A 26,083-nucleotide genomic window follows, 5' to 3' on the forward strand; every position below is an offset into this window, starting at 1 on the left:
CCTGATTGTTCTGGAACTGCCTCTGTTACCTTACCCAGGGAAAAGGAACCTGCTTAATCTGAGGCTAATATATCTGCCTTCCATATCACTCTCCTGTAGCCATCTGGCCTGACCCTGTCACAGAGTGAGTGTGTGTGTGTGCATGTGTGTGTACATACACACACACACACACACATACAAAATTCATATTTATGTTTTATCATTTCTTTATTCTTCTGACATTAACGCTTTCATTTAAAAATACACTAACTACGTATAAAGATATCTCTCTCTAAAAATGTGAAAAATGCAGTTAACATAAATGTATGCATTAACATTGTATTCTGTCATTACTAAGATTCTTGTAATATATTTAATGACTTTCTTTAGGAATGTACTGTGTTAACATTATTTTCCTCTAAAATGAGAAAAATCCAGGTCTGTGTGTATACATATGTATGTACTAACACTTCTTTTTCTGGCAGTAAGCCTTTGCATAATTATTTAATACCTTTATTTGGAAAAGAACTAACTAGATTAAAAAATTATCTAAAATTGCATGGTAACACTTCTTTATCCTTCTGTCATTCAGAATTTGTGCACCTGTTTACTAGACTTTATTTAGTATTGCATTAAATGCATAAAACATATTTTCCTCTTAAAAGGAGGAAAAGGCATGAAAGCTGTAGCTATTCATTTATTTTTAATTTTTCAGTAAGCATAAATTAAATCAATTTTTTTTAAAAACTTTTTTTTCAAAATAGCTGATGGTGTCAAAAACGTACATGTAGCTAAACATGATATCTAAAGGACACAGAAAAGGAGAAAAGAGTAGGAGGGACTTCCAAAATCATACAGCCTGCTGACTGGACAAAAATGGGGCAAGACAAAAAGAGCAGCACAATGTGTGAAACAGGCTCTCATTGGCACATTAACATAGAAAAGGAGCACAGAAACCTGTCAAAAATTATGACAAGTAAAAATATAGAGTTAAAACTACTCCCCTCCTATGTGATGTATGAAGACCTCAGTGTGGGGTCCAGGACTGTGTGGATTTTTATAGGCAGGCTAGGGGTTGCACATTATCCCCCTTCCAGCCTAGGGAAACTTAAGCAAAAAAAGACAAGGCTTATGATTACATTATTTCTCTTGCTAAATCCCTCAGCCACTATGGTCCTGGGGATACAAGGAAGTGAACACCATTCCATCTTGGCTCATGTTTCTTCAACGGAATTGTTAAGTTCCAGTCGCAGAATCTCTACCACATATTGTACACAGAAGCATACACCTCAATTGTATTGTAGCCTGCAACACACCTAAGACACCAGGCAACCATGGCTGATGTGCAATTCAGAAAGAACAGAAGTAGACTTTCAGATCCCAGAGGTAATTTTCAGGGTTAACAGTTACCAAAAGTATCTTTTATTTATAAAACAAACACATTTGATCTGCAGTTACTGAAACATAGTAAACCGGGAAACCCCAGAATGGCTGCTCTTAGATGGAAAATATTCTAAAAGGGAATCAGGCAGCTCTTGGAATAGTTGATTATGAAGCCAAGATTGGTTAGCAGATGTTGAATTCAGTTAGGCGTCCAGAGGTAGACTGCAGAAAGTGGATGCTTGTTTAAGCAATCGCACAATTTTATACGTTACGGGCTTTCCTTATATTTTAACCAATAGTCCTTCAAAATATGCAGATAGGATTAGTATAGGAGGAGGAGATTTTTGCTGAGGGAGCACTACAATAATAGTCCCCAGAATTCCAAGACATAGAACAGTGGACAGGGAGAAAAAAAAATGGAAGAGCTGGCTGGGTGGGGCTGAAGATGAGAGAGACACTGAGGATTCACTCCAGAAAAGAGGGAGAGAGTAACTAGAGAGAAAGAGACAAAAAGGACAAGGGAGACAAAAATCAGATAGGGGTATGTGAAAAAGACTTTTTGAACAAAAATCATGGAAAAAAAGAGGACAAGCTGTTTGACTAATTCTGAGGAATTTATAGGAAAAACACAATGGTAAAATATTCAAAAGTGTCTCACTGACTTTTGGTTTAAAGAACTCAGGGATCTCAAAATATTCCTCAGCACCTTCTGTCCTCAAGAATCTACCCTGCTGAAAGGAGTTAAGCTGCCAAAAGTCACCCATAGGAGTTTGAGAAGCAGACATTGCTTTAGAACAGGGCTTTTGATATTTTCCTTGAGAGGGATGTGACTATCTTCTGTATCTGGGATGACCTTTCATTATTTTCAAAACTGATTTTGGGACTTATAATAATTGTCTGAGCTCGTTTGCAAACACAGTATACTAAGTCAACTTCACATTATTTTGCAGTAGTATCACGTAGGATTAATTTAGGTTAAGTATAGAAACTGGAAGTTTATCTGTAAGCAGAGACTTTATCCTTACTTTATCTGTAAGCAGAGACTGAAGAATGAAATAGTCTCCTCTGGAGAAATTCAGAGATAATTGACCTCTTTCAAAGAGTTCTTTTCCCCTTGTTTTCAATGGGATCGAGGCCAAAGGCTGCACAGCTAAGATGCCTTTTTTCAAAGTGGCCACTGCCTCACATTGTTCCCAACAGGAGTGAAGCCAAGCTGCCCCTAGAGAACATGGTGGCCCACTCTGTCATCAGGAAATAGAGAGGAGCCTGTGAGAAGCACAGGAGCAGTCACAGAGGCCTCAGTCCCATTGAGGAAAAATAAGAGATGGCAGCAATTTGGAAAAAGCAGGTTGTGGAATTCTGTCCAATAGAACATTCTCCCCCCTGCTGAGGAAGAAACTTTCAGTTATGAAGAATATTGGCAAAAAAAGACCCTTAATCCTAAAATTTTTCTTCAAGTTTAGCCAATGAACAAATTTTCAATGAATTATCACTGCATGGGAAGTTTGAACAGTCTTTGTTATTTCATTACGAAGACCATTTGGGATCAAAAAAAGTCTGAGACAGGATGCTAAAATTTCCTTAAAGGACCCAGTATTTAATTAAATTTTAACACAAACTAATTAATAGCTTTCTAAATTCTCAAAAAGAATAATTCTGCACTTCAAAAATTAAGTGCTGTAATTTTGAGGAGGCTATGCTGGCACTGAGTTCCTGCTGCAATTGGTGCCTCCACAATACAGGGAAAAATTTAGCCACAAAAATATAGTTGCAGCTTTAAGAAAAATAAGGAATTTGCACTTAGCAGTAACTATTTAAATAAAATAACATTGTGTAACTCCTTATCATGTCTCCAGAGAAAATTAATATATAAGTATTTGACACAGTGCGATATACAATATTACTCAAAGCTAAATCAAGAGACCTCGCTGTTGAATTTTAAAGCACGTACTTCTCTAGTATGAATTCTCTCCTGAAATATAACAGAAAGGAAGCTGTAACACCTCCCTCTAACCCCCAGAAACACAGGTCTATTGTACTTTAGAGTACTATAGTATAATTCACATATTTTCCAAAGTACTGTATATAAATAAATGGAATATTCTGTTTTGGAACAAGGTTATTCCATAGAAATCCAAAACGCTACAAATTACAACATAAAGTCAAACTTTGTTGAAGACACTAAAATATTAATGGAATAGTATATATAGCCATTAAAATTAAATCAAAAAACTTCGCAGTTTCTCAGTGTACCTTGATTCGTCGTATGCTGATCATTGCCTCAGATGCTCTCTCAACAGCCGCAGGGAAGAAGAGAGTGACAGTCAGTCTCACTGCACCATACAGTGACACTGCCACAAACACCCGACTTGCAGAAATAACATTGCCAAGCAGTACATATGTCATGAAAGTCATAAAAACTGTTATTTTGCTTGCAACAAAGAATGATGCCAAGTTCAATCCTCGAAGATAGGAGCTTTTAAGAACCATGGAAATCTCCTTCCTAAAAACAGAACACAAAATAGTTTCAAAGCTATCAGTATATTAGACCATTCACACAGGCTCACTCTCATTATGGACTTCTTTCAATAATAGGAAAACACCCAGTTTCAGCATTTTGTTGTTAACTGTTGGGATGTTTTAATTGTTGTTAAAAATAATGTACTCAAGAATGATTGCTAAAACAGTATTGGATTTGGCAAATAGTAATAAAATAAAACAATAACAGAGGAGCTTCTAAATAGGGCTTAGAATAATATTTAAATGCAAGGTTCTTCACCAATACCTATAGGAAAGGGAAGCTCCAAATACGACTACTTTTTATCCAAAGGAGAAAGAGCAAAATAAAGTGCTTTCTTTTATCTAATTTAATCAGAATACAAAGCATCGCTTTGAGAAACTGTTATATATGTAAACAACTTTAATACATTCTTTACAATTGTTTAATATAGTCAGAGCATCCGGAAGGTCTTTACTCTTAACATTCTCAGAGTCCAGTATTGTTTGACCATGCAACCCCTACTACAGTCAATAGATATTGCAGGTAAAAACTGATTCAACTCTGAAAAAAATTTATGAGTTCAGCTGTGGATTGCTGATCCAAACAAATTTGTGTAGCTAGTTGGTTGCCATTTCCTCTGGCAGAACCACAGGCCCCTCAATGTTCCCTGCTCTTGTTCCAGATCCTTCACTGGATTTGGGCCCTATTCCTAAACTTCTGCCTTTCTAGATCTAGTTCCTGACAGCCGGGATCCACAGCTGTGACCTCTGTACCAGCTATTCTGCCAACCATTACACTACCAACCTGGTGCTGGGTAGACCGATTCAGTTCAGAGGAATACAAGGCTGTTTACCTAATTCATCTCCCCATAGTGATCTCAGAGTTGCTGGAGCATATGTTTTCCAGACTAAAATTTATTTTCAAAATCTTCAATTTCCACTTATAAGTTAGTCATTCAATCTGACCCACAGTTCATGGTCTGAAGCAATGCTTTTCTCTGAATAATAGGGCTACAGTAGTAACTCTGGACAGTACTGGTCACACTTTAGCCAAATATGTGACAACTTCTCTCCTCTGTTTGTTCTAATTATATCAATTTTCTGCTTGAATTTATCTAATGTAACTTCTATTAAACCTACTACTAATTTTGTTTTCAATCTTAGATCTTCTTCTAGTTCTCAAGTAAAGTAATGAACAGTTAGATTATTTTCTTTGGAAGTTGGATACCAGGGCTAGAATTTTACCTGTGCAATATTATCTTGCGTACTTGTGGCACCTTAGAGATTAACAAATTTATTAGCGCATAAGTTTTCGTGGGCTACTGCCCACTTATCCGAAGAAGTGGGCAGTAGCCCACGAAAGCGTATGCTCTAATAAATTTGTTAGTCTCTAAGGTGCTACAAGTACTCCTGTTCTTTTTGCGGATACAGACTAACACGGCTGCTACTCTGAAACCTGTCATTATCCTGCGTGAAGGCATACAATTAAATCAAAGGAAGAGAGAAACTAATATGAAATTAAACATTAACAAAGATAAGGTGCTATCATAAGGAATGCCCAGGATCCTTGAGAAACCAGTGGAGAATATTCCCTACCTGGCTCTGTCCAGGCTGTGGTTTACTCTTCCGAAGACTAACCCTAGCATCAAAGGAGGATACTAAACCATTACAGATCCCTGCACCTAGAAAAGGTGGTTGAGAGAGCACTGACAGAAATGCAGGGAGAGACACAGAAACTGCAGCAAGCAGGCAGTCTGCTTCTCCCACCACAAACAGCAACAGTCAGAGGCTCCTGAAGGAAAAGGCTTACAGATACCAAACACCGTTAGGGAAACAGTAGGGTCGCAGCCCAGAGATCCAGCCCCAGACTAGTTAAACTGCAGAGTTCCAGCCTTGAGAAAGGTGCATCAACAGGCCTGCCACCTGATGGCTGCACTTCAGATGGACACAAAAGGAGTCTAAGCATAGCCTCTATAGGATTCTAGATTTATAGCTAAGGTGAGAAAGGAAATCCCATGATAGTCCTCAGAGAAAAGAATTTTGCAGGTTAAAGTCAGGAGCGCCAGTAAGTCGATTGTGAGGATGAAACTCTTTATAAATGTGTGCTTCAGGCAGAATTTGATGTATATAGGTTGTTAGGCAATAAACCAAATGTGGAAACAAGAAAAATGGTGATTCTGTATTCACACTTACAAGAAACCAATTTTAATAAATATCAAAGAACTTTTTTCTGCCCTCAAGACAAACTCATACTGTCCTTATGCAGAGGTGAAGAAAAAAACGACAAAGCTATACAAGGGTTCTAGGAAATTCCTGGATTTCAAATCCAAAAATAAGGCATCTACTAACGAATAAAAACATACATGAATTTAGATCAAATACCATGCCATAAATTTCAGTGAAACACTGATTACCTTCTTATACTGCTAACTAGTTCTGAAAATGATTTTTCCCAGGCATACATCTTTATTATCCTCATACCAGTTATGACTTCATTCATTGTCCTAATCCGGACATCTGTCAAGGCTGCAGTTCTACTCCTGTAATTAAAGAAAAGTTCTCAGATTCACAACAACAGTGACTCTTCAATCTGTACTGTTACACTTATACAGTAAACTTTGACATGCAGTAAAAATTTGGGTTATGTGTTCTCATCTATGCAGTTTTCAGTGAAGAGCCTAGCATTTGCATACACCAGGAATCAATGTACAGAGCACCACATGTACCAGAATATACAGACACTGTGATTATATGCCCTATTTTAAAAAAAGAAAATGTATTTTTGCATGGTTAAAAATAACTGAAATATATTTTGGCCAGAGTAAGAATATTTGCCAATAACCCGATAAAGAAAATACCTCCCATCAAGTGCAACATACAATAAAATAGAGATTTTCCAAACATATTTAAAAGACAAGATAAAAAAAAAGGGAAGGAAAAATACAGGACATTTAAGAAGTAAATAATCTGAGTTGAAAATGCCAAAATATAAGCATTTCTCCAAGAAAGTATGTTGAAGCAACTGCTTTTTCTGCCAACAAAAAGTGGGGAAAGAGGCTCTTCTGAAGAGGTCAATGAATGGGATTGACCTGATCTTGGTTATTTCTGTGGCTAATTCTGCCTGAAGCACACAAAACCCATGATATTGAGCATTAAAAGTAATTAGTTATAATTAGATCTGGTGAGAAAATTTTCATCAAGATTAAATTCTTTTGATAAATGAAGGATTTGTTTTCTGACCAGCATCAAATACAGTAACTGCTCACCTTAAGTCGTCCTGGTTAACCTTGTTTCGTTGTTACGTTGCTGAGCAATTAGGGAACATGCTCGTTTAAAGTTGTGCAATGCTCCACTCTTGCGTTGTTTGGCTGCCTGCTTTCTCCACAGCTGGCAGCCTCCCTACGCGCCCCCCTCCCCACAGCGCCACCCGTCCGCCAGCAGACCCCACAGATCAGCGCCTTCCCCCTTCTCCCCCCCACCCTGCCCGCGTCAGTCAGCTGGCTTGCGGCGTTTCGGGGGGCAGGAGGAGGGGAGGAGCGAGGACTCAGCGCGCAGGCTCCCCCTCCCTTCTAAATGCCACAAGCCAGCTGATTGCTGCAGCAGGAGGCAGGGAGGAGGGAGGAGGAGCCTGCGCGCCAAGTCCTCGCTCCTCCCCCCTCCCTCCTGCCCCCTAAACACCGCAAGCCAGCTGATTGCCCCAGGCAGGAGGGAGGGGGGAGGAGCGAGGACTCGGCATGCAGGCTCCCCCTCCCTCCCCTGCCTCCTGCCGCAGCAATCAGCTGGCTTGCGGCATTTAGGAGGGAGGAGACGGAGGGGAGAGGAGTGAGGACGCAGCGTGGGAAATAAAGGGGGAGGAGGTGGGGGGGAGAAGAGGCAGGTCAAGGATGGGGAAAGGGGGGGAGTGGGCAGGCTGAGGGTTGAGCCCCCTCCTGCCCCCCTGCCCCTGGTGCTTGCAGAGTAGGGGAAGCTGCCGCTGCTGGGCAATGTGGCTTCTCCTAGCCTAGAGCACCATCAGCCTCCTTGCCTACCTCATCTCCAGTGCCAGTGGGCTGTGCCTGTGTAGGGTAAGGCAGGGGCACCTCCCAACTATAGTACTGTACTGTATGTACAGTATGTTTGTAAACACACAGCACGTGCACAATACTCCCCACCCCCCCCCAGCGCAATATTAAATTGTTTGTTTAAAATTGTTTAAAATGTATATAATGCCTTTTGTCTGGCAAAAAAAAAATTCCCTGGAACCTATCCCCCCCCCCCCCCATTTACATTAATTCTTATGGGGAAATTGGATTTGCTTAACATCGTTTCACTTAAAGTCGCATTTTTCAGGAACATAACTACAACGTTAAGTGAGGAGTTTCTGTATAATAATATTCTCCATCCAGAGGTATTAGTACCTCACAAGCAGGTAGTATAAACTTAGTCAACAACTACCAAAACCATCAGTTTCTTTGAGAACCAGTAGGACAATATGAGAGGGAAAGCAGACCACCTCTAATACACCTCTACCCAGATATAACGCTGTCCTTGGGAGCCAAAAAATCTAACCGCGTTATAGGTGAAACCACGTTATATCGAGCTTGCTTTGATCCACCGCGCAGATCCACCGCAAGGACTCAGCATGCAGCCCCCACCCCCTCCCCTCCCGAGCACTGCTTTACCGCGTTATATCCGAATTCGTGTTATATCGGGTCGCATTATATTGGGGTAGAGATGACATTGGGTATCTATTATAATTCCTACCTTCTGAAAGCTGGAATTATAAGAAAGAAATTGTCTTGTAAATACATATACTATATTTCCAGACTTTAAGATTTAAAAATCACCAGGGATATTTCCAAAAATAATATTTAAAAAATTGGTACAAAAGTGAAAGGAAGTGATAACAGGAAACAATGAGAAACAGTCACTATTTGTTGATAACTGTATAAAATATGACAGCAGGATTTGCTGTTTAGGTTGCATTAGGCATATCTAGTCTAGCCCCATATTTCCTGTTGCTTGTAACCCGGGATCCTAGACGTCCATTTGCCATGGAAAAACGTGGAATTTACATTTTTACAGAGAATCTTTAGTTTTTACGTTTTGTGAATAAAAACCTATACAGTAGAACCCCATTTATCCGAGCCTCCATTATCCGGCTCTCCGGATTAACCGAACCAGGACTGACAGCCCGAGCCCCAGGCGACAAGGCCTCCTGCCAGCCCCAGGCAGTGTGGCTCAGGTTTCAGCTGAAGTTGCAGCCCTCCCACCCAGGGCTTAGGATCTCTGGATTATCCAAATTATTGATTATCTGATCTGACCCCAATCCCAATTAGACTAGATAGAAGGGGTTCCACTGTATCAACAAAATATTGTGTTCAGCTGATACCTATGTATATTGTGCCTAGGGAAACTAAACACAGACTGAGGTTTTTTTAATCAGAGAATTTTGGTTTTGTTTTTCTTGTTATCATGGAAAATTAGGATCTCTGCTTATAACTAAGGTCCTAGTTTATCATGGCAAACAGGTTTAAAAAAAACAGCTTCTTAATGGTAAAAAGTCACAATTTAAACTGGGGGGAAATTAACACATTTTTTCGTATGTATGAAATGGTTCCTTATTTTTAAAGTATACTAAAATCATATTGAATTCATTGATGTAGTAAAGAAAACATAGTAAACATAACATTGATAAATTCTTATTTATAGTAGGGTTTGTTTTGACACATCATGTGCTAAAATTTTCCACTGTTGCTACTACCAGCACAGCTCCACTAACAGCAGGAACTACTGGAGCACTAGTGTAGACAAGGCACTAGCACATCTGGTATAGACAGCACATTCTATATTGGTGCTCCAGCCATTGCTACTACTGTTGGAATTGGAGAGAAATTTCAAAGAAAATAGGCTTGTGTATGCATAGCCAAAGAAGCCGTTCTGCAACGCATTTTTCTTTCATATAAAAGTTGTGTTTAGAGATGATAGGATATCTGTAAAACCATGTCACTTAGGAATATAGCACATGATTTATAAAAATAAATCCTACTATAACTTTTATAAGAATTTATCAATATTTTATGTTTACTATGTTTTCCTAATGTAAACAAGTAGGATGACCAGATAGCAAGTGTGAAAAATTGGGACGGGGGTGGGGGATAATAGGTGCCTATATAAGAAAAACCTCCAAATATCAGGACTGTCTCTATAAAATCGGGACATCTGGTCTCCCTATAAACAAGGCTTGCTAGTAGAACACAGGAAGACAATATAGTATCAGTTACTCTTGTTTCATGTCAGGAAGGTTATCTTTACAACTATGATGGTTAGGAACTATTTTAGCGAAAACTGAAAAATTTCCACAGAGGACTACTGAACAGCCATGATACAAACACCCTCTTCTCCCCATCCCCAGATAATATAAAAAAAAATTGAATATGTGATCTGTTTGTGTAACAAACAATCAGTTTTACTTGTAACTTTGTGAAATTTTTACCTTTCAGACGCTTATTTTCCAGGATTGGTCTCCATACAGTCTGGAGTCCATACCAGAGTAGATTTTGTATGTTAAAGTTTGTAGGGTTTAGACAAGGGAGAGGGAGCTCAGTATGGGGAGAATGAAACAAACAACATAATCCTTGTTATGATTTTTAACCTCACCCAGAGAGGGTACATCTACACAGCCCTCGGTAGTGAGTCTCAGAGCCTGGGTCAAGAGACTCGGGCTCGCGGGGCTTGCACTACCGCACTAAACACAGATGTGTAGACATTGCAGCTCAGACTCTGAAACCTAGGGAGAAGCCAGACTTACACACAACTTAAAAGCTCTGTCCAAATAGCTATTTTTAGTGTGGTAGTACGAGCCCAGTGAGCCTGAGACTGTTGACCTGGGCTCGGAGGCTCACTGCCATGGGCTGCCGCAGAGTGTGCAGACATTCTTGGAGGGGCTGAGGACAGAAAGTTAAGTTTCCTATAGTAATAGTCCTCAATGGGAGCATCTTCAAGTGTTCCAGTGAAAATTAGTTTTTATTTGGATGAGTTATTACCCATTGGCAGGGCCGGCTCCAGGATTTTGGCTGCCCCAAACAGCCAAAACAAAAAAGCCACGATCGCAATCGCGATCTGCGGCAGCAATTCGGCGGGAGGTCCTTCGCTCCCAGGCGGAGTGAGGGACCGTCCGCCGAATTGCTGCCGAATACCTGGACATGCCGCCCCTCTCCAGAGCGGCCGCCCCAAGCACCTGCTTGACAAGCTGGTGCCTGGAGCCAGCCCTGCCCATTGGAAAGTCATATTTGCACATGCACACTGGAGGCCAGATTCTCACTAGTGTAAATCAGAGTAGTTCATGGACTTCCATGAAGCTATGACAATTTATACCAACAGAAGACCTGGCCCCAGATTTTTAAAAAGGACAGATCTAAGCTCAGCACATGCACATGTTAGTTGTGCTACGCATGCACTCACACCAATTTTAGGTATGAAAAGGAAATGTACCAAAGGTTTCCTATAGACTTCCTAAACTGTGCATGAGAGTTTCCCTCATATAGTCCTCATAAACTCCCACTGGCTTTAATGGTAGCAGCCACAGTGCATGGGATAGTGCATACCAGTGGTGCCTAGCCCAATAGTGGAATGAATCTTTTCTAACTTTTTCTCTTTTAAATCACATAGAAAATTACATTTTTAAAGTACATTTAAAGAGAATGCTACCATTACATGGTTAAGCCCTGAAAAAGTCTGGAAATTATAATGCTGTAGTAGTGATGTGTAACTTGTTTGTACCTGTGTATAAGAATGTATCCCTGGGGTGGTGTCTTTGTCCGGCCATGGGGGCAGTGGAAAGTCCCGCCACTGAGCTGGGTCCTTGCCAAGAGGCACTTTCTCGTAGTATGCCTGGTAGACTAAGTAATCTACGGGGAACTGCAATTGTGTCCAAGGTCGCAATAAACCTAGTCAAGGTGACTTTGCATCTTACTAGATTCTGTGGTTATTGGGGGTTCTCTTCGGGTCTGCTGTGTCAGCTACTTGCGCAAAGCTGGGGCAGCACACAGAGGGAACAGACACACGCAGCTGAGTGATATCAACATAGGAGAAAGCAGAGCACCACACTGGTAGCATCTGACAACAAATGCTAAGATTGCTCACACAATCTGAAGGTTGCTCCCATGCATATATTTACAATACAGTCTTCAATTTCATGATCACAAACTGTTTTTCATATAATACAGTATAATACATACATTTTGTATAAATGTTTATGTTTGGCTAACAGTCGTACCATATAATACAGTGTCCCAGAGACCATGAAGGTCATTTATATGACAAGTACACTAATTAGTCTTACTCAAGACATTACAGAATAAGGGTCCCATCCTGAAAAATAGGCATTGAAGTCAATGGTACTATTTGCATGAGCAAAGTTACTAACATGCATAGATATTTGCAAAACTGGGGCAGAAGGATAAAATGCTGCATAATAATGAAAGTTAGCTTCTCATGCAGAGCCCACCTAAACTTGCAGCACTGGCGCCAATCCTGCAATTAGCTCCATGCAGGTGGACCCCTGTGCCCATGCAGACCCCCAGTCACTTCAGTGCCCACACATAGCTCATTGCAGGATTGAAATCTACTTCAGCTTCATTCCCTGAACTGCAAATAAAGAGAGACTTACGCACAGATAAGTGCAGATAAGTATCTTCCTCATCAACGTATTCCTTCCCCTGTGCTGAGCCTAAGCAAGGATCTGCTGCTGGTTGAAAAAAACTCAATATTACATGGCCACTGACTAATTATTAGAATACATACCTTAGAGAAGAGAATTTCTCATCTTGTTGTGTGACCCTGGGCAAGTCACTTAATCTCTCTGTGTCTCAGTTTTCCCATCTGTAAAATGGGGATAATAATGCTTACCACTTTGAAAAAGCACTTTGAGATCTATGGATGAAAAGCACTGTGTAAGTGCTAAGTATTATAATGATTGTTAATATAAAAATGTTTAAGTCAATAAAGCTACATTGGATCATTTCAACAATGAAAACAGTGCAAGTGTATAGAATGAAAAAGTTATTAAAACATGGTACATGTATGTATAACTAAAGTTGTGGGGGGAAAACTGTATTATTTTATTATTTGAGAAATAGTATGTGACCATGTAACTGAAGACTGTATCATAGTGAATAAGCACAAGGAACAGCGTTCTATAGGTAACTCTAATTTGGTAATTTCCAGACTTTTGAGTGCTTAGCCATGCAATAACAATGTCAGTTTGACTATTTTCACAATATTTTACCTTCAACCAATCTTCAAACAAATAAAAACATCAGTACCTAGCCATACAGTTTTTATTACATAAAGACAATGCAGGAAACTATTCACACTATAACAGGTTATGCCACAAAGAAGTGCCAGGCCAAGCTCACAGACATCCACTCGTAACACATTTAAGAGCTTTAATAACATTCTCAGACAAAGCCACCAAATGCTTCGTTAAAACAGAATACGTTTGTAAAATAAGTTACCTATTAATTTAACACATTACTAGAACTTTGCCATTATAAAAGTTTGAAAGTTAGGAAATCAGAATACTGTAGTTTAAGAAAAACTATCAGACTTTCCGCAAGATGTAGTTTTGGGGGGAGGGGGGAAGAAGCTGGTGGGGTGGGGGGAGGCCATAAGGTCTGAATCTGGTTGGAAAGATACTGCAGAGCCACTATACATAAAAACCCTTCCTGTTACAAATCTTGCACCGCTACTGAGGTCCTAAGGAGCCAATTTCTTCCTCTGCCCTCCCCCCGCCATGTTGTTTCCTCACAGCCTCTCCCTACTTTCAAGACCCTGAATCACGGGTACCATTCTTGCAGATGAGGAGCCTTGCATAGGAATCCTTTTAGAGCTTCTGACTGCAACATCTTTATCATCCTCAGAGGTCAGACCTTGTGAAAAACCAAGGCACTCTCTTTTTCCTGTTGCAAGGAACAGCAGCATTGTCCACAACAAACCCAGTCCCTAAATGCCCATGCAGCAAGACATCAAGGTCAAGATTTTTCAGAATATTAGACTTCCGAGTCCATATGTAGGCAAGCAAATAAGCACCCTGATTTTCAAAAGGATTGGGCAACCAAGCAGGTCCCAGTGACTTTAATGGGATTCACTGGATGCTCAGCACTTTTGCAAATCACATCTCTTATTTTAGGTGCTACTTTTTGAAAATATTGGCAAACAGTTGGAAATTGAACAAAGGGCCTAGCCCATGGCAGTTTTGACATCAGGCCAGCCAAGCACATGCACTTTCAAAACCTGCACAGATAATGTGCACCACAAAAGTTTACCTTACCTTAGTGAAGAAAACAACCTCCCAATACAGGTTTGTAAAGGAAGTAGAATAATCAGAATTGCCATTCCTGCAAAGCATGATGGGCCTATTTCAATCCAGAGAAGTGCAGTTACTGCTATAGCTTGAAGTGGTCCAGCCCATAAAAAGTGTAAGAAAATCGTTACCTGCACAATCAGTTAAGATATAAAAACAGCTTTTAGCATTAATTGAAAAGATAAAAACACCAACAATAAAACCCTTATCAGCAGGGAAATTGTATATATAAATATATATAAATTTTCAATTTTAAAATATAAATGTTTGCATGTTTTCTGCTTTCCGCTCAAGGGAATATAAAGCTGAGGTGCCATTTTTGTTTCTGGTAGACATTCTGAAAAATAAGCTTGCAGAAAGATTATGGTAGGCAGTCAGTGGAAAGAGACAGAGAGATTCACAGCCCAGTTATTGAGAGAGAACTAAAAAATGGTTTTAAAAATCAGCATCCTCAGCTAGTTAGAGTGCAGGCATTTGCATAAATGGGAAAACTGTACTATTATGCACCGGTAACTTTAGAGCATCCTGTATTCCAAGACAATTCCATGAGTATAACACGTGTCCTGTAATTTTCTTGCTTCATTTACAAAACTTACAATTATCTGCAGAGTGGTATCTCTCTCTGTCTGTGTACCCTGACTGGATACCATAATCTTTTCACTGACATTTTCCATGGTGGGGGTCTGACCCAGGCTGAATATTTTTGGAAAATTTCAGCCAAACCAGTTCAGTTATTTCCAGGGGTGAAAGTAACTTTAAGGACCTACCAGTATGCTGGAGTCCTGAGCAGGGGGCGGGGCCTCAACTGGAAGAGGCCGGGCCTTTAAATCCCTGGGCCCTTTAAATCGAGATTAAAAGGGCCTGGGTCACCAGCTGCGGTAGCGGCGGCTAGGAGCCCCGGGCCCTTTAAATCAGCGCAGGAGCAGTAGCTGTGGCGGCGGCTGGGCACCCTGGGGCTCCGGCGGCGATTTAAAGGGCCCGGGGCTCCCAGCAACCGCTACTGTAGCCGGAGCCCCGGGCCCTTTAAATCACCGCCAGAGCCCCGCTGCCGGACCCCCGGGGCTCTGGTGGCGATTTAAAGGGCCTGTGGCTCCAGCTGCTGCCAGGAGCCCTGAGCCCTTTAAATCGCCGGCCTGGGGAAGCTGCCTGCTGCTGGTACAGTCAGCGGTGTATCGACTCTTGCCGGTACGCCTTACCGGACTGTACCAGCTTACTTTCACCTCTGGCTATTTCTGAGAAGGTGGTTAGGGAAAAATATGTTTTGCCCATGTGTAAAATTCCACCAGCCTTTTCTTTGAGAAGCTCTAGCATCCCTTTTCTTTTGGAACAGGGACTTGAAATGTGGCAAGGAGTGGCCTTTATCAGAAATGTGCCTTTTGCCATCTCCAGGAAAATCCACCCAAATTTGCTCAAGTAATAAACCCTTGAAAAAAATCACAGTTCACACATGCTTAGCAGAGACTTGTTAGAGTTTAAGGGCTAAATCTCTGAAGAGTCTGTCCTCACTGAGCATGCTCCAGCCTCCCACAGGTCCTAGTGCTGAACATATTGCACACGGACCATCACCACAGAGCCTATGAGGAAATGAATAATCTGTATTCAGGGCACAGTTTGAATAGTGCACAATAAATAAGACCTAGGGCCACAACTGAATGATGAGGATGAAACAAAATACTGACTGCCTGTTCATTCAGTGAGTTCCATCCTTCCTATGCACTGAAACTGATAGGGGTTGTGGAAAATATAGTATGTGCTGATGTAATCAGAGATTGTAATGCATTTCCTAACTTTTGAATGCTTGACTTTGCAACTTTAATAATGTTCTTTTAATGTAGTTTTTTGTGGGGGTATTTTTTAATATTTTGTTTAAATTTAAAATATTCTAGTAAAACACACACAACATTAGGGTGAAGCCTATTAATTCAACAGCAACACTGCCTTGGGCTATCACTTCAGCCCAGGATACCTTATTATAAAGCATGGAAGTGTTTCCCAGTTATTACAATAATCCTGGTTGAATTGCAGTTTAAAAGCTAAAATGAAGAGTTTTAAGTGTGTTTCAGTTCACTCAACACAACCTTTTAAAAACTAAAACGAAAAGCATCTCAAATAATTCAGTCAATTGCAGAGTTGCCTTTAATACACTTACATGCACCAGCACTACGCCGGGTTTATAAACAGAGCAGGAATATCTACACACAAAAAGAAAACGGATTTTTTTTTCCAATTTCAAGAAGCTATTGCTATTAATATGTTTGGTAAAACCACCTTTAAAAATCAATACTAAATTATGAGCCTAAGTTGTCACTTTAAAAATGATTGTGAAGTAAAACCTCATATCCCATACCCCTCAAATATTGCAATCCATCTCTCATCTCCTTACCAGGATTGTCTAAGAAGACCAATAAGTCTTACCTGATCAAATTTGTTCACATCATTTGATAAAAGATTTACTATTTGACCTGTGGTAGTTTTTCCCAGAGCTGTGTTACTGAGACGAAGTGCCTGAAATAGAAAAAAAAAAATCAAGCATTCTTAAATTATTTTAAATTAACTACCACATTGTATGGTATCAGAATAGCTGCATCATCTCTTCTAAAGCCTAGATGTACTATTGACAATCTGGCATCAGAGCTATGAATTATGAGGTATTTTTAAGATGAAGACACATGAGAATTCTTGGAACTGCAGTTTAAAGGCCTGAGTTAAAACACTGGCTAGTGATCAAGATTTGGCTATGAAGTAGAAAACATATAGAATAATATCTGGGGGGGGGGGGAGGAGCAGAATTGACATTAAAAATCTATTTCCCTCTGCATTTCCAGAAGTGACTCAGAACATAAAACTAATATGGCAAAATATTAAACCTGAACCAAAAACTCCGCACATTTCTTTCACGTGCATCCCTCTGTCAAGAACACTTGAGCAAAACTAGACTGGAAATCTCTATCCTAAAGACTCAGTTTGACCAGCTGAGTCTTTGCCCCAATCTTCCAATTATAAGAATAGAGAACACTGCAAATACCAAAATACAGGTACTGTAAATATGAAGATGCAGGGGAAAAATGCCAAGACTTTTAATGATGCCCACTGTATACTTGAAATATATCTTCAAGAGGCAGATCAAATAGTTATTGGAGTTGTTATTTATATTGCATCACTACTGAAAATATTGCTGGTGCTTTCCAAATAGTCTCTTTTGCAAAGAGCTTACAACTCAAAGTCTTGATCCTGCAAAGACATAAGCATGTGCTCAGCTTTAAGCAAAGTAGTCTCACTGATTTCAGGATCTAAACCTAAATAGGAAAGACCGACAAACCACCATTCAGCCAGTAAAATGTCTGAAGTGGTCTTAGGTACATGTCTTAGTAGTTATGTTTGTGTGTTATGTTTCAACAACTCTCCCTCCTTTTTCTAGGTACCCCAGTTAACCTGCTTCACTAGTGCAGCCCCAACTTGCCCACCCTACAAAGATTCAGGCTGATATCCTCTGAGAAAGCAATCAGCCAGATATTTCCCGTATTAATAGTATAGTTTCTAAAGGCTGTCTAGGGGTTGGAGAAGGTGTACACAAGAGCACACCGACAGCAGTTCCTGCTGTTCACTCTATCATTCTCTGCCACTGTTATGGGTAGGGGAGAACCCTTCCTGTACTCATTGGCAACTCTTGCAGCTTAACTACTCTCAAATTATCATGCGTGTCATAAAAGAAATCTCGAAACATTTACGTTTTCCTGACAAAAAGAACCAGCCTTGACCTAAGTCTAGGGAAGCAGCAATGTCAAACACCAAGCAATGGCCTTAAGCCTGTAACCAGGTTCCATCAAAAAAAACCCAAAACCCTATTTTAGCTCTCTCCCCATCCACTAAAATACTGACTGGCAATGCTAGTTTGGCCTGAAAATTGCCACATTTACTCTAAAGCAGGGGTCAGCAACGTTTGGCACGCGGCTCGCCAGGGTAAGCACCCTGGCAGGCCGGGCTAGTTTATTTACCTGCTGATGCGGCAGGTTCGGCCGATCGCGGCCCCCACTGGCCACGGTTCACCGTCCCGGGCCAATGGGGGCAGTGAGAAGCCGCGGCCAGCACATCCCTCGCCCGCGCCGCTTCCCATGCCAAACGTTGCCGACCCCTGCTCTAAAGGCAAAACAGAATTTCTGAAGGGATTGAAGAAAATTTACCAAGGTGTTTTTTTGTTTGTTTGTTTGAGTTACAGATCATTAAAAAGAAACCCTGATTTGAAATTTTTCTATTTGTCAAATATTTATCTCTTCTAGCACAAAAAACAGTTTGGTTAATATCCCTTTGAATTTTCCATTTGGTCACAGTTCCTTGGAAACACTGTGGCTGGGCTATATTTGGAGGGGCGGGGGGGGGGGAGAGAAACTAGGCTGTAATTACATAAAATCATTAATGATTGTTGTGGAGAAGTTAAGGTGAATCCTACTCCCGGAGCTGTCTTCTTCTGAAATGCCGCCTTCTTTCAGATATGAGCTCATTGGTCCCTTGTCCATTTCCCGTTACAGGCAGTTCTACTCTCCTCCCAATCAGAAATACCATCTAAATAATATTGACATCAATCCCTGGATTAGGATTTGTTTTAGTATCAGGTTAACTAATTCTGGTCTCCCTTCTTGGATCTTTGTTCTCTCCCTGTTCCAAATTGTTGGTTGCAAGTATAGAAAGATGGAGAGATATCACTGTAGAAAAGACCAGTTTATTTCCTCTGAAGGGACAGTTGTCATGTTTTAGAGTAATTAGCCCACCCAGTCCCAACCAAAAAATCTCTGGGTTTCAGAACTTGAGCTGTTTTGTTCTTTTTATTTCTGCCAAACTGAAGAGAATCCTTAGAAAATGAAGCCTATTATTTTTAAGAGAAGTACTGCATCGATGATCTTGGGGTCTCAGTATCAGACTGAGAATTAGTCATGAGAGATTCTAGTCCCATCTTTGCAACAGACTTCCTGAGAGTAGCATCTTATTACTAATGCTTTTTAGTATAGACAAAACATCTTTTTGGAGTTTTAATAACACAAATAGATAATGATTTGTTCTACAGATAAAATTAGTTTTCTATTACTTCATATGAAGGGAAAAGGAGTACAACAATTTAAGTAACTAGCATTTGAACTTCAGTACTAGGAATCTGTCATTTACTATGGTTAACAAAACTAGCACACATAGTGACAACACAGCCACCACTGACAGAAACTTAGCATTTAAGGTATATATTTACTACAGATATTAATTAATGCCAAAAAAAGTATTGGGAAATTAGCATTCAGCTTTTCTTTCAAAACTGTATATGAAAGATTTATAAAAGGTATGACCTATCCATACACCTCAAATGAGGATAATTGACTGCAAAGTTTATTGGTCTTCTACCATGACCTCAACCTTCACCCTTGGGAGTAAACATTTATGAGATGAAAGCAGATTAATATTCAATTTAATCATGCCCAGAAATAAAGTGAACAATGTGAACATTTTGCCTTTCCAAGCTTTCAGCCCTCCAAGTGAATATCAACGCTGCAACAAACAATGCTTGCTATACAAATATTTCATGAATTTCAAACAAAGTGTGTTATGATAATCAGTATAGTAAATTAATTCCTCAGAGATATGTTCATGTACAAGAAAGTAGTGTGCCATGTTAGAACTGAGTTCCCAGTGGATAATTTCCAAGGTATCAGAAGAGGGAGGAGGATAAATATGTGTATAAAAAACAATTCACCAGCCCAACATGGCCTGAGAAATATTCCTCACTTTTTTCTCTCTTACTTTACTATAAATTATGGAGTTCAGAGATGAGGATGGAGAGAGGAGTAATCTAAATGTTACCTTTAAGTGGGGGTAATTACATGTTTTAGAACAGAGGAAGAGTTGAGTGTTTTTCCCCTCTTAAAAAGAAAGATTACATTCAGATTGAATTTTAATCAATCTAAATGTCTAATCCCTGCCTAAATTTCATTTCTGGGACAAGGGTGAGGAGGGCACTGCTCCAAAAACTTGGAAGGCAGGTAATTTAAGTCATACCATCGGAGCCCCTAACTATATAGATAGGACATTCTCCCCTCTGCCACCTCCTGTATGATTCCTACATGCAGGGCTGATAAGAGGGAGAGAAAAGGAGGGACTATTGTACTGGGGCCCTGAGGTCAGGGGGCCCCCTCAAAGTGTTTTGCGTAAACAAAGTGAAATGGGAGGGAAGACTGTGACCATGATGTGCTGGGGCCCCAAGATTTCTCTTGACAGGCTTGCCTACGTGGAGGTAAAAGTAGAGAGAGGCCTCGTGGCTTGAAGGCTGCCACCAGCCACAAAGAAGCTACTGACAGCTAGTAAGGCTGTCGCTTCTCAAGATCCACACTGGCAATGGACAAAAGCAGCTTTTCATCCTGTGAGCTGCCCAGCTACTTTCCCTGCCTGCTCTGGCCTGGTAGTTGCTACTTCTGCTTCTGTTCCACTGATCACCTGGCTCCTCTCCCTAGATGGTGACTGCTACAGGTTCATCAGCACATGTAGGTGAAAGAAATGCAGACACAGGGGTAAAATTAAGTGATAGGCCACAACTTTAGCAACTTAACGATGGGGAGGAGTGCTATCTCCTCACCCCTGCTCACATACCAAGCATTTAATTGGGTCCAGAAGAGAATCACGGGACTCTCACTATAACCAATAACTCGGGGCAAACCCTCTTCAGCCTAAACCCTAGGACTCACCTCATTTCTGACTCCTCTCACCCTCCCCTCCACGGGGCAGATAAAGGGTACTAAAGGTGAATTCAGTCTGCAAAGACTTCAGGTTTCCCCTTCTTACAGCAACAGGTTCACTAACCACATCCCAGGTCTCCTTTACCTGTGGGATCTGGCCCTTGGAGCCTTTATTCACACTGGACACCAGGCTCATGTTGCAATGGACTAACATTTCTGTATTCCTCCTAGTGTTAAATTCCCATCCTAGTCTTACTCCTTTTAACCTGAAATATGTGAAAACCCTCTGGACCTGCCAAGAAAAAAAAATCCTTCCTCATCCCAGGAACTGGTGATCAGTCAGACTCGTGGCATCCCGGAAAGACAGCTCAATATAGCTCAACTACAGGGAGGGTGGGGCAGCAATACTGCAAGTGACCCCTAGGGAGGCTTTAAATTGAGAGGCGGGAGCTGTGAGAGCCAATCAGCTCCCCTAATGCCCTCCCTGGCTGGTCAAAGGGAGGCAGAGAAGCCCCTCCCCCAAGCACAATCCCACATGCACTTTGAGGCATAAGGAGGGGCTTGGCTCCAGTCTGTCTGGACATGAGCGCCTCCTTCCAGGAGCTGGCTATTCCCCTACTGGTTTGATCAAACTTCCTCCCTTCTGAGACAGGAAGGCGGCGGGCCGGGGGGGGGAGGGGCCCATTTTCTCCCAATGCATCTCTAGAGTGGAGGAGAACAAGCACACAACACTCAGCAGCTCCTTTTTCCCACATCCTCTGGACCCCAGGCAATAGCCTACAACATTATATAGGCATCCATATACCGTTGAGAGCAGTATAAAAAAAAAATCAATACATATATATGCTAACCCTGATTTTCATTAATACAGACTTATACCCTATTCCTTCAAATGCCATGACTTCAGAACTATTGCAAGAGTGAAAAATAATTCAAATACTTAATTTTAAACTGATTGATTACGAGAATAGCTAACTTATATACACATACATTTGAAAAATGAAAGGTTGCTTACCTTCCGATAAATCATGTGACACATCGCTACTCTCAATTTCATGCCAGCCCGTTGTACATGATAAAAGTACAAGTGGTGGGTTATGGCTAAAATCAATGTACATACAGACAAAGCAGCTGCATAGCCGTAGGCAAAATTCAAAGCAGCAGTATCAAGAGGATCAAAAAATTCAAAATAATTAATAATTTTTCCCAAAAAGACGGGTTGAATTACTTTGAGTGTTTCCTAAAAGAAAGGGGGGGGGGGAGAAACAAATAGAAATTATTTATTCTGTAATTTTCTATCCAAGTTTCTTCCAAGGCAAGTAAGAACTTTCTGGCACATCCTTCTTCCTTTATTATCTTGGTTTAAATACCCAGGCCAGTTTTTATTGCCATATAACTCAGAAGAAATGGACTTCTGTATTAACACATGTATTTTAACTGAATTAAAATTAAAATATTTAAAACTTTTCAAAAGTTCTCAAAACCACCAATAAAATCTTTCATGTTATCATAACAAGTTACATAAATACAGATCTCCTTTAATTTCTGAAGATCACATGGTACTTTTTTGTGACATAGTTACATTTAGCAAAAAGATTTTTTTATGATTCATCCCACTAACCTATGGATACTGTAATGTACAGACCAGCAGCATATATGAGTTCAGAAACAACTCCTTGAAGGGGCGGGGAGGGAGGGGGGCTGACAATATCACAGAGATGATGTGCATTCAGTTATACCAGTGTAATCCCACTCTTATGCAGTTGTAACTGAAAGGAGACTCTAACCCAGTGTTTTCAACTTCTAGTAGTCAGTGTGGCCCTATTGTATTTTTATGAGAGCAAGAGAGAGAGAGATGCTTAAGGAGAGACATTCTAGTCTCTGAAAAACAAAAGTACAGAGTTTATGGCTGCTATTATCTGACAGAAAGAAATTATAAATAGGGAAAGAGTTGGGTCCCAGAATGAAATCACCATCATTCATTACAAATGCCTATTGGACAAGATTTACATTGCTATTGGGTAAAAAGATATCCAAAGATACTTTGTATTGTATTTTCCATCTCTTACCTCGATCAATGTGAAAAATCCCAAAGCTAAATAGGATTTCCAATAACAAAGTAGGATTGCTTTTGTTAAATGGGGCGTTCTTGCTTCTTTTTTAGCTTTTTGCACCTCTTTATCCCAGTACCTAGAAAATAAAGTAAAATGAGACTGGTGGACAAGAAAAGTCTAACTTAAAAATCAACAGAAAGAGAACATCATTTGCTAAAGTTGTAAAACAGAGAGTTAGGTCTGCCAAGTCATCTGGTCAGTCACTCCACATCCTGCACAATCAAATACTTTCTCTTTAAGAACCTGACACCAAAATAATCTTATTTATTTATTTATTTATTTATTTTTGCTGGCCCATGAAAGCCTGTGGTTAGCATTACAGGCTCATTTTGTTCCTCTGTGCTCAAGAACACACTGATAATATCAACAAACCTTGGACTAGCTGCTGATTTATAGAAATGTACAACAAAGGCAGAACTAGCAAGTCACAGTCCTTGGTTTGTTCTTAGCCTGGATCAGAGTGAGCCAGTTAAGCTAAGTTAAGGGCTAAGTCACAATAAGCCTGCCTGACCTGAGGCAGTGTGCAGATGCTCCACCTCAGCAAAATCCCTCTTGAGCTCCAAGAAGAACAGAGCAGTGTGCACATCCACAGTTCGTTAGGTTGTGAAGCACGCTCTCTTATCTTCACCTGGTCATGTACTTAGGTGAAGGGGAAGTGGAATTTTTTTATTATTATTATTATGTGCATTATCATATTGCCTAGGAGCCCCAGTCATGAACCATGACGTTATTGTGCTAGGTGCTGTACAAACACAGAACAAATAGACAAGCTCATCAGTTAAGGGACTACACTCTAAAAAGTGGACTCAAGATGGACTCAGGGTGGAGGAAGGAGGATAACACACAAGCAGAAAGAACAATGTGATGGTGCACAACATCATCGGGTGGATTGCACCACTTGTGGTGCCCAGGCTTCCCCAGCATGTGCTCCTTCCTAAGGCAGGGACTGTGACTGTGCTTGACCTTTGCATTGTGGCAGGGCTGGGCTGTTCAAATCCGAATCAAAAGACAGTAAGAACACAAGTGATCATTCTGTTCATATAACGTGATCAAGAATACACCAGCAACACTCTACAATTGTTGAAGCACGGGATTTTCACATAAGGTGCCTCCCTCGTTTCTGGAGGTTAAGTGCATTCTGCTGTGCACCGAGACCCTGTTGATCCAAAAACTGCGAATACACCAAGGTCTCAAACCTGTTAAAAGATGGCACGCTAACTTTGAGCGAGCGGAATAGCTGCCAGAAAGATATTATCTTGATTACTGAGATATTTTTTCTTATCCTCGGAGGACGGGGAGGGGAGGAGAATAGGGTAAAATGACAGACTCCACAGTGCAGTTTGTTGGATTTTGTGAAGTTTCTATAAGCCTTAGTCTCGCAGTAGTGAAGGCTGCTTGCTTAAGTAAAGTAGAATCAAAGGTTAAAATAGGAAAAGAACAAGTTAAAAATTACTTAGACAAATTAGATATCTTCAAGTCACCAGGGCCTGATTAAATACATCCTAGAATACACAAGAAGCTGACTGAGGAGATATCTGAGCTATTAGCGATTATCTTCGAAAAGTCATGGAAGAGAGATTCCAGAGGACTGGAAAAGGGCAAATAAAGTGCCCATCTATGTAAAGGGAAATAAGGACAACCTGGGGATTTACAGACCAGTCAGATTAATTTCAGTACCCAGAAAGATAATGGAGCAAATAATTAAGAAATCACCTAGAAGATAATAAAGAGATAAGTAACAGTCAGCATGGATTTGTCAAGAACAAATCATGTCAAACCAACTCAATAGCTTTCTTTGACAGGGTAACAAGCCCTGTGGATATTGGGAAGTGGTAGATGTGGTATATCTTGACTTTAGTAAGGCTTTTCATACTGTCTTACACAACATTCTCATAAACAAACTAAGGAAATACAACCTCGATGGAGCTACTATATGGTGGGTACATAACTGGCTGGAAAACCTCTCCCAGAGAGTAATTATCATGGTTCACAGTCAAGCTGGAAGGGCATATCGAGTGGGGTCCCGCAGGGATCAGTTCTGGGTCTGGGTCTGGATCTGTTCAATATCTTCATCAATGATTTAGATAATGGCATAGAGAGTATACTTATAAAGTTTGCGGATGATATCAAACTTGTAGGGGTTGCAAGTGCTTTGGAGCATAGGTTTAAAATTCAAAATAATCTGGACAAACTGGAGAAATGGTCTGAAGTAAATAGGATGAAATTCACTAAGGACAAATGCAAAGTACTCAATTTGGAAGGAGCAATCAGTTGCACACATGTATGGGAAATGATTGCCTAGGAAGGAATCCTGCAGAAAGGGATCTGGGAGTCATAGTGAATCACAAGCTAAATATGAGTCAACTGTGTAACACTGTTTGAAAAAAAGCAAACACCATTCTGGGATGTACTGTATTAGCAGGAGTGCTGTAAGCAAGTCACAAGTAATTCTTTCACTCTATTCTGGGTTGATTAGGTCTCAAATGGAGTGTTGTGTCCAGTTCTGGGTGTCACATTTCATGAAAGATGTGGATAAATGGGAGAAAGTCCAGAGAAGAGCAACAAAAATTATTAAAAATCTAGAAAACATGACCTATCAGGGAAGACTGAAAACACTGGGCTTGTTTAGTCTGGAGAAGAGAAGACTGAGAGGGGACATAACAGTTTTCAAGCACATAAAAGGTTGTTACAAGGAGGAGGGAGAAAAATTGTTCTCCTTCACCTCTGAGGATAGGACAAGAAGCAATGGGCTTAAACTGCAGCAAGTGTGGTTTAGATTGGACATTAGGAGAAACTTCCTAACTGTCAGGGTGGTTAAGTGTTGTGTATTTGGTTGTAGTGGTAATATAATCTTGTTGTTGCTATGGCAATTGAGTTAGATTATTAGGGGATAGCCCAGCCAGTTTTGACTGGTTTTTGGTTAGTTCAGTGTGTGGCAATAAATGGCTGCTTTTAAGGTTTACAGCTCTCTGTGTCTCAAGTGATTTCTTCCCAAAACTGTTGCCTCCAAGGATATAACATTAAGCACTGCAATAAATTGCCTAGGGAGGTTG

The 26,083-nt window shown here is 40.5% G+C and overlaps 1 protein-coding gene across 2 annotated transcripts in view; it reads right to left on the reverse strand.

Annotated features, from left to right (window-relative positions):
• The window catches only part of ABCC4 (ATP binding cassette subfamily C member 4), a 235,430-nt gene that overhangs the window by 163,695 nt on the left and 45,652 nt on the right, over positions 1-26,083 (reverse strand). For both annotated transcript variants that reach the window (XM_054012156.1, XM_054012155.1), the window contains exons 3-8: positions 22,986-23,106; positions 21,932-22,156; positions 16,622-16,711; positions 14,174-14,337; positions 6,276-6,401; positions 3,616-3,865 (exon numbers count right to left, since the gene is read on the reverse strand). In XM_054012156.1, the coding sequence (XP_053868131.1) occupies positions 3,616-3,865; positions 6,276-6,401; positions 14,174-14,337; positions 16,622-16,711; positions 21,932-22,156; positions 22,986-23,106 (976 nt within the window). The remainder of the gene's footprint in view (positions 1-3,615; positions 3,866-6,275; positions 6,402-14,173; positions 14,338-16,621; positions 16,712-21,931; positions 22,157-22,985; positions 23,107-26,083) is intronic.

The sequence above is a fragment of the Malaclemys terrapin genome, chromosome 1, assembly GCF_027887155.1.
Source record: "Malaclemys terrapin pileata isolate rMalTer1 chromosome 1, rMalTer1.hap1, whole genome shotgun sequence".
NCBI classification, from domain to species: Eukaryota; Metazoa; Chordata; order Testudines; family Emydidae; genus Malaclemys; species Malaclemys terrapin.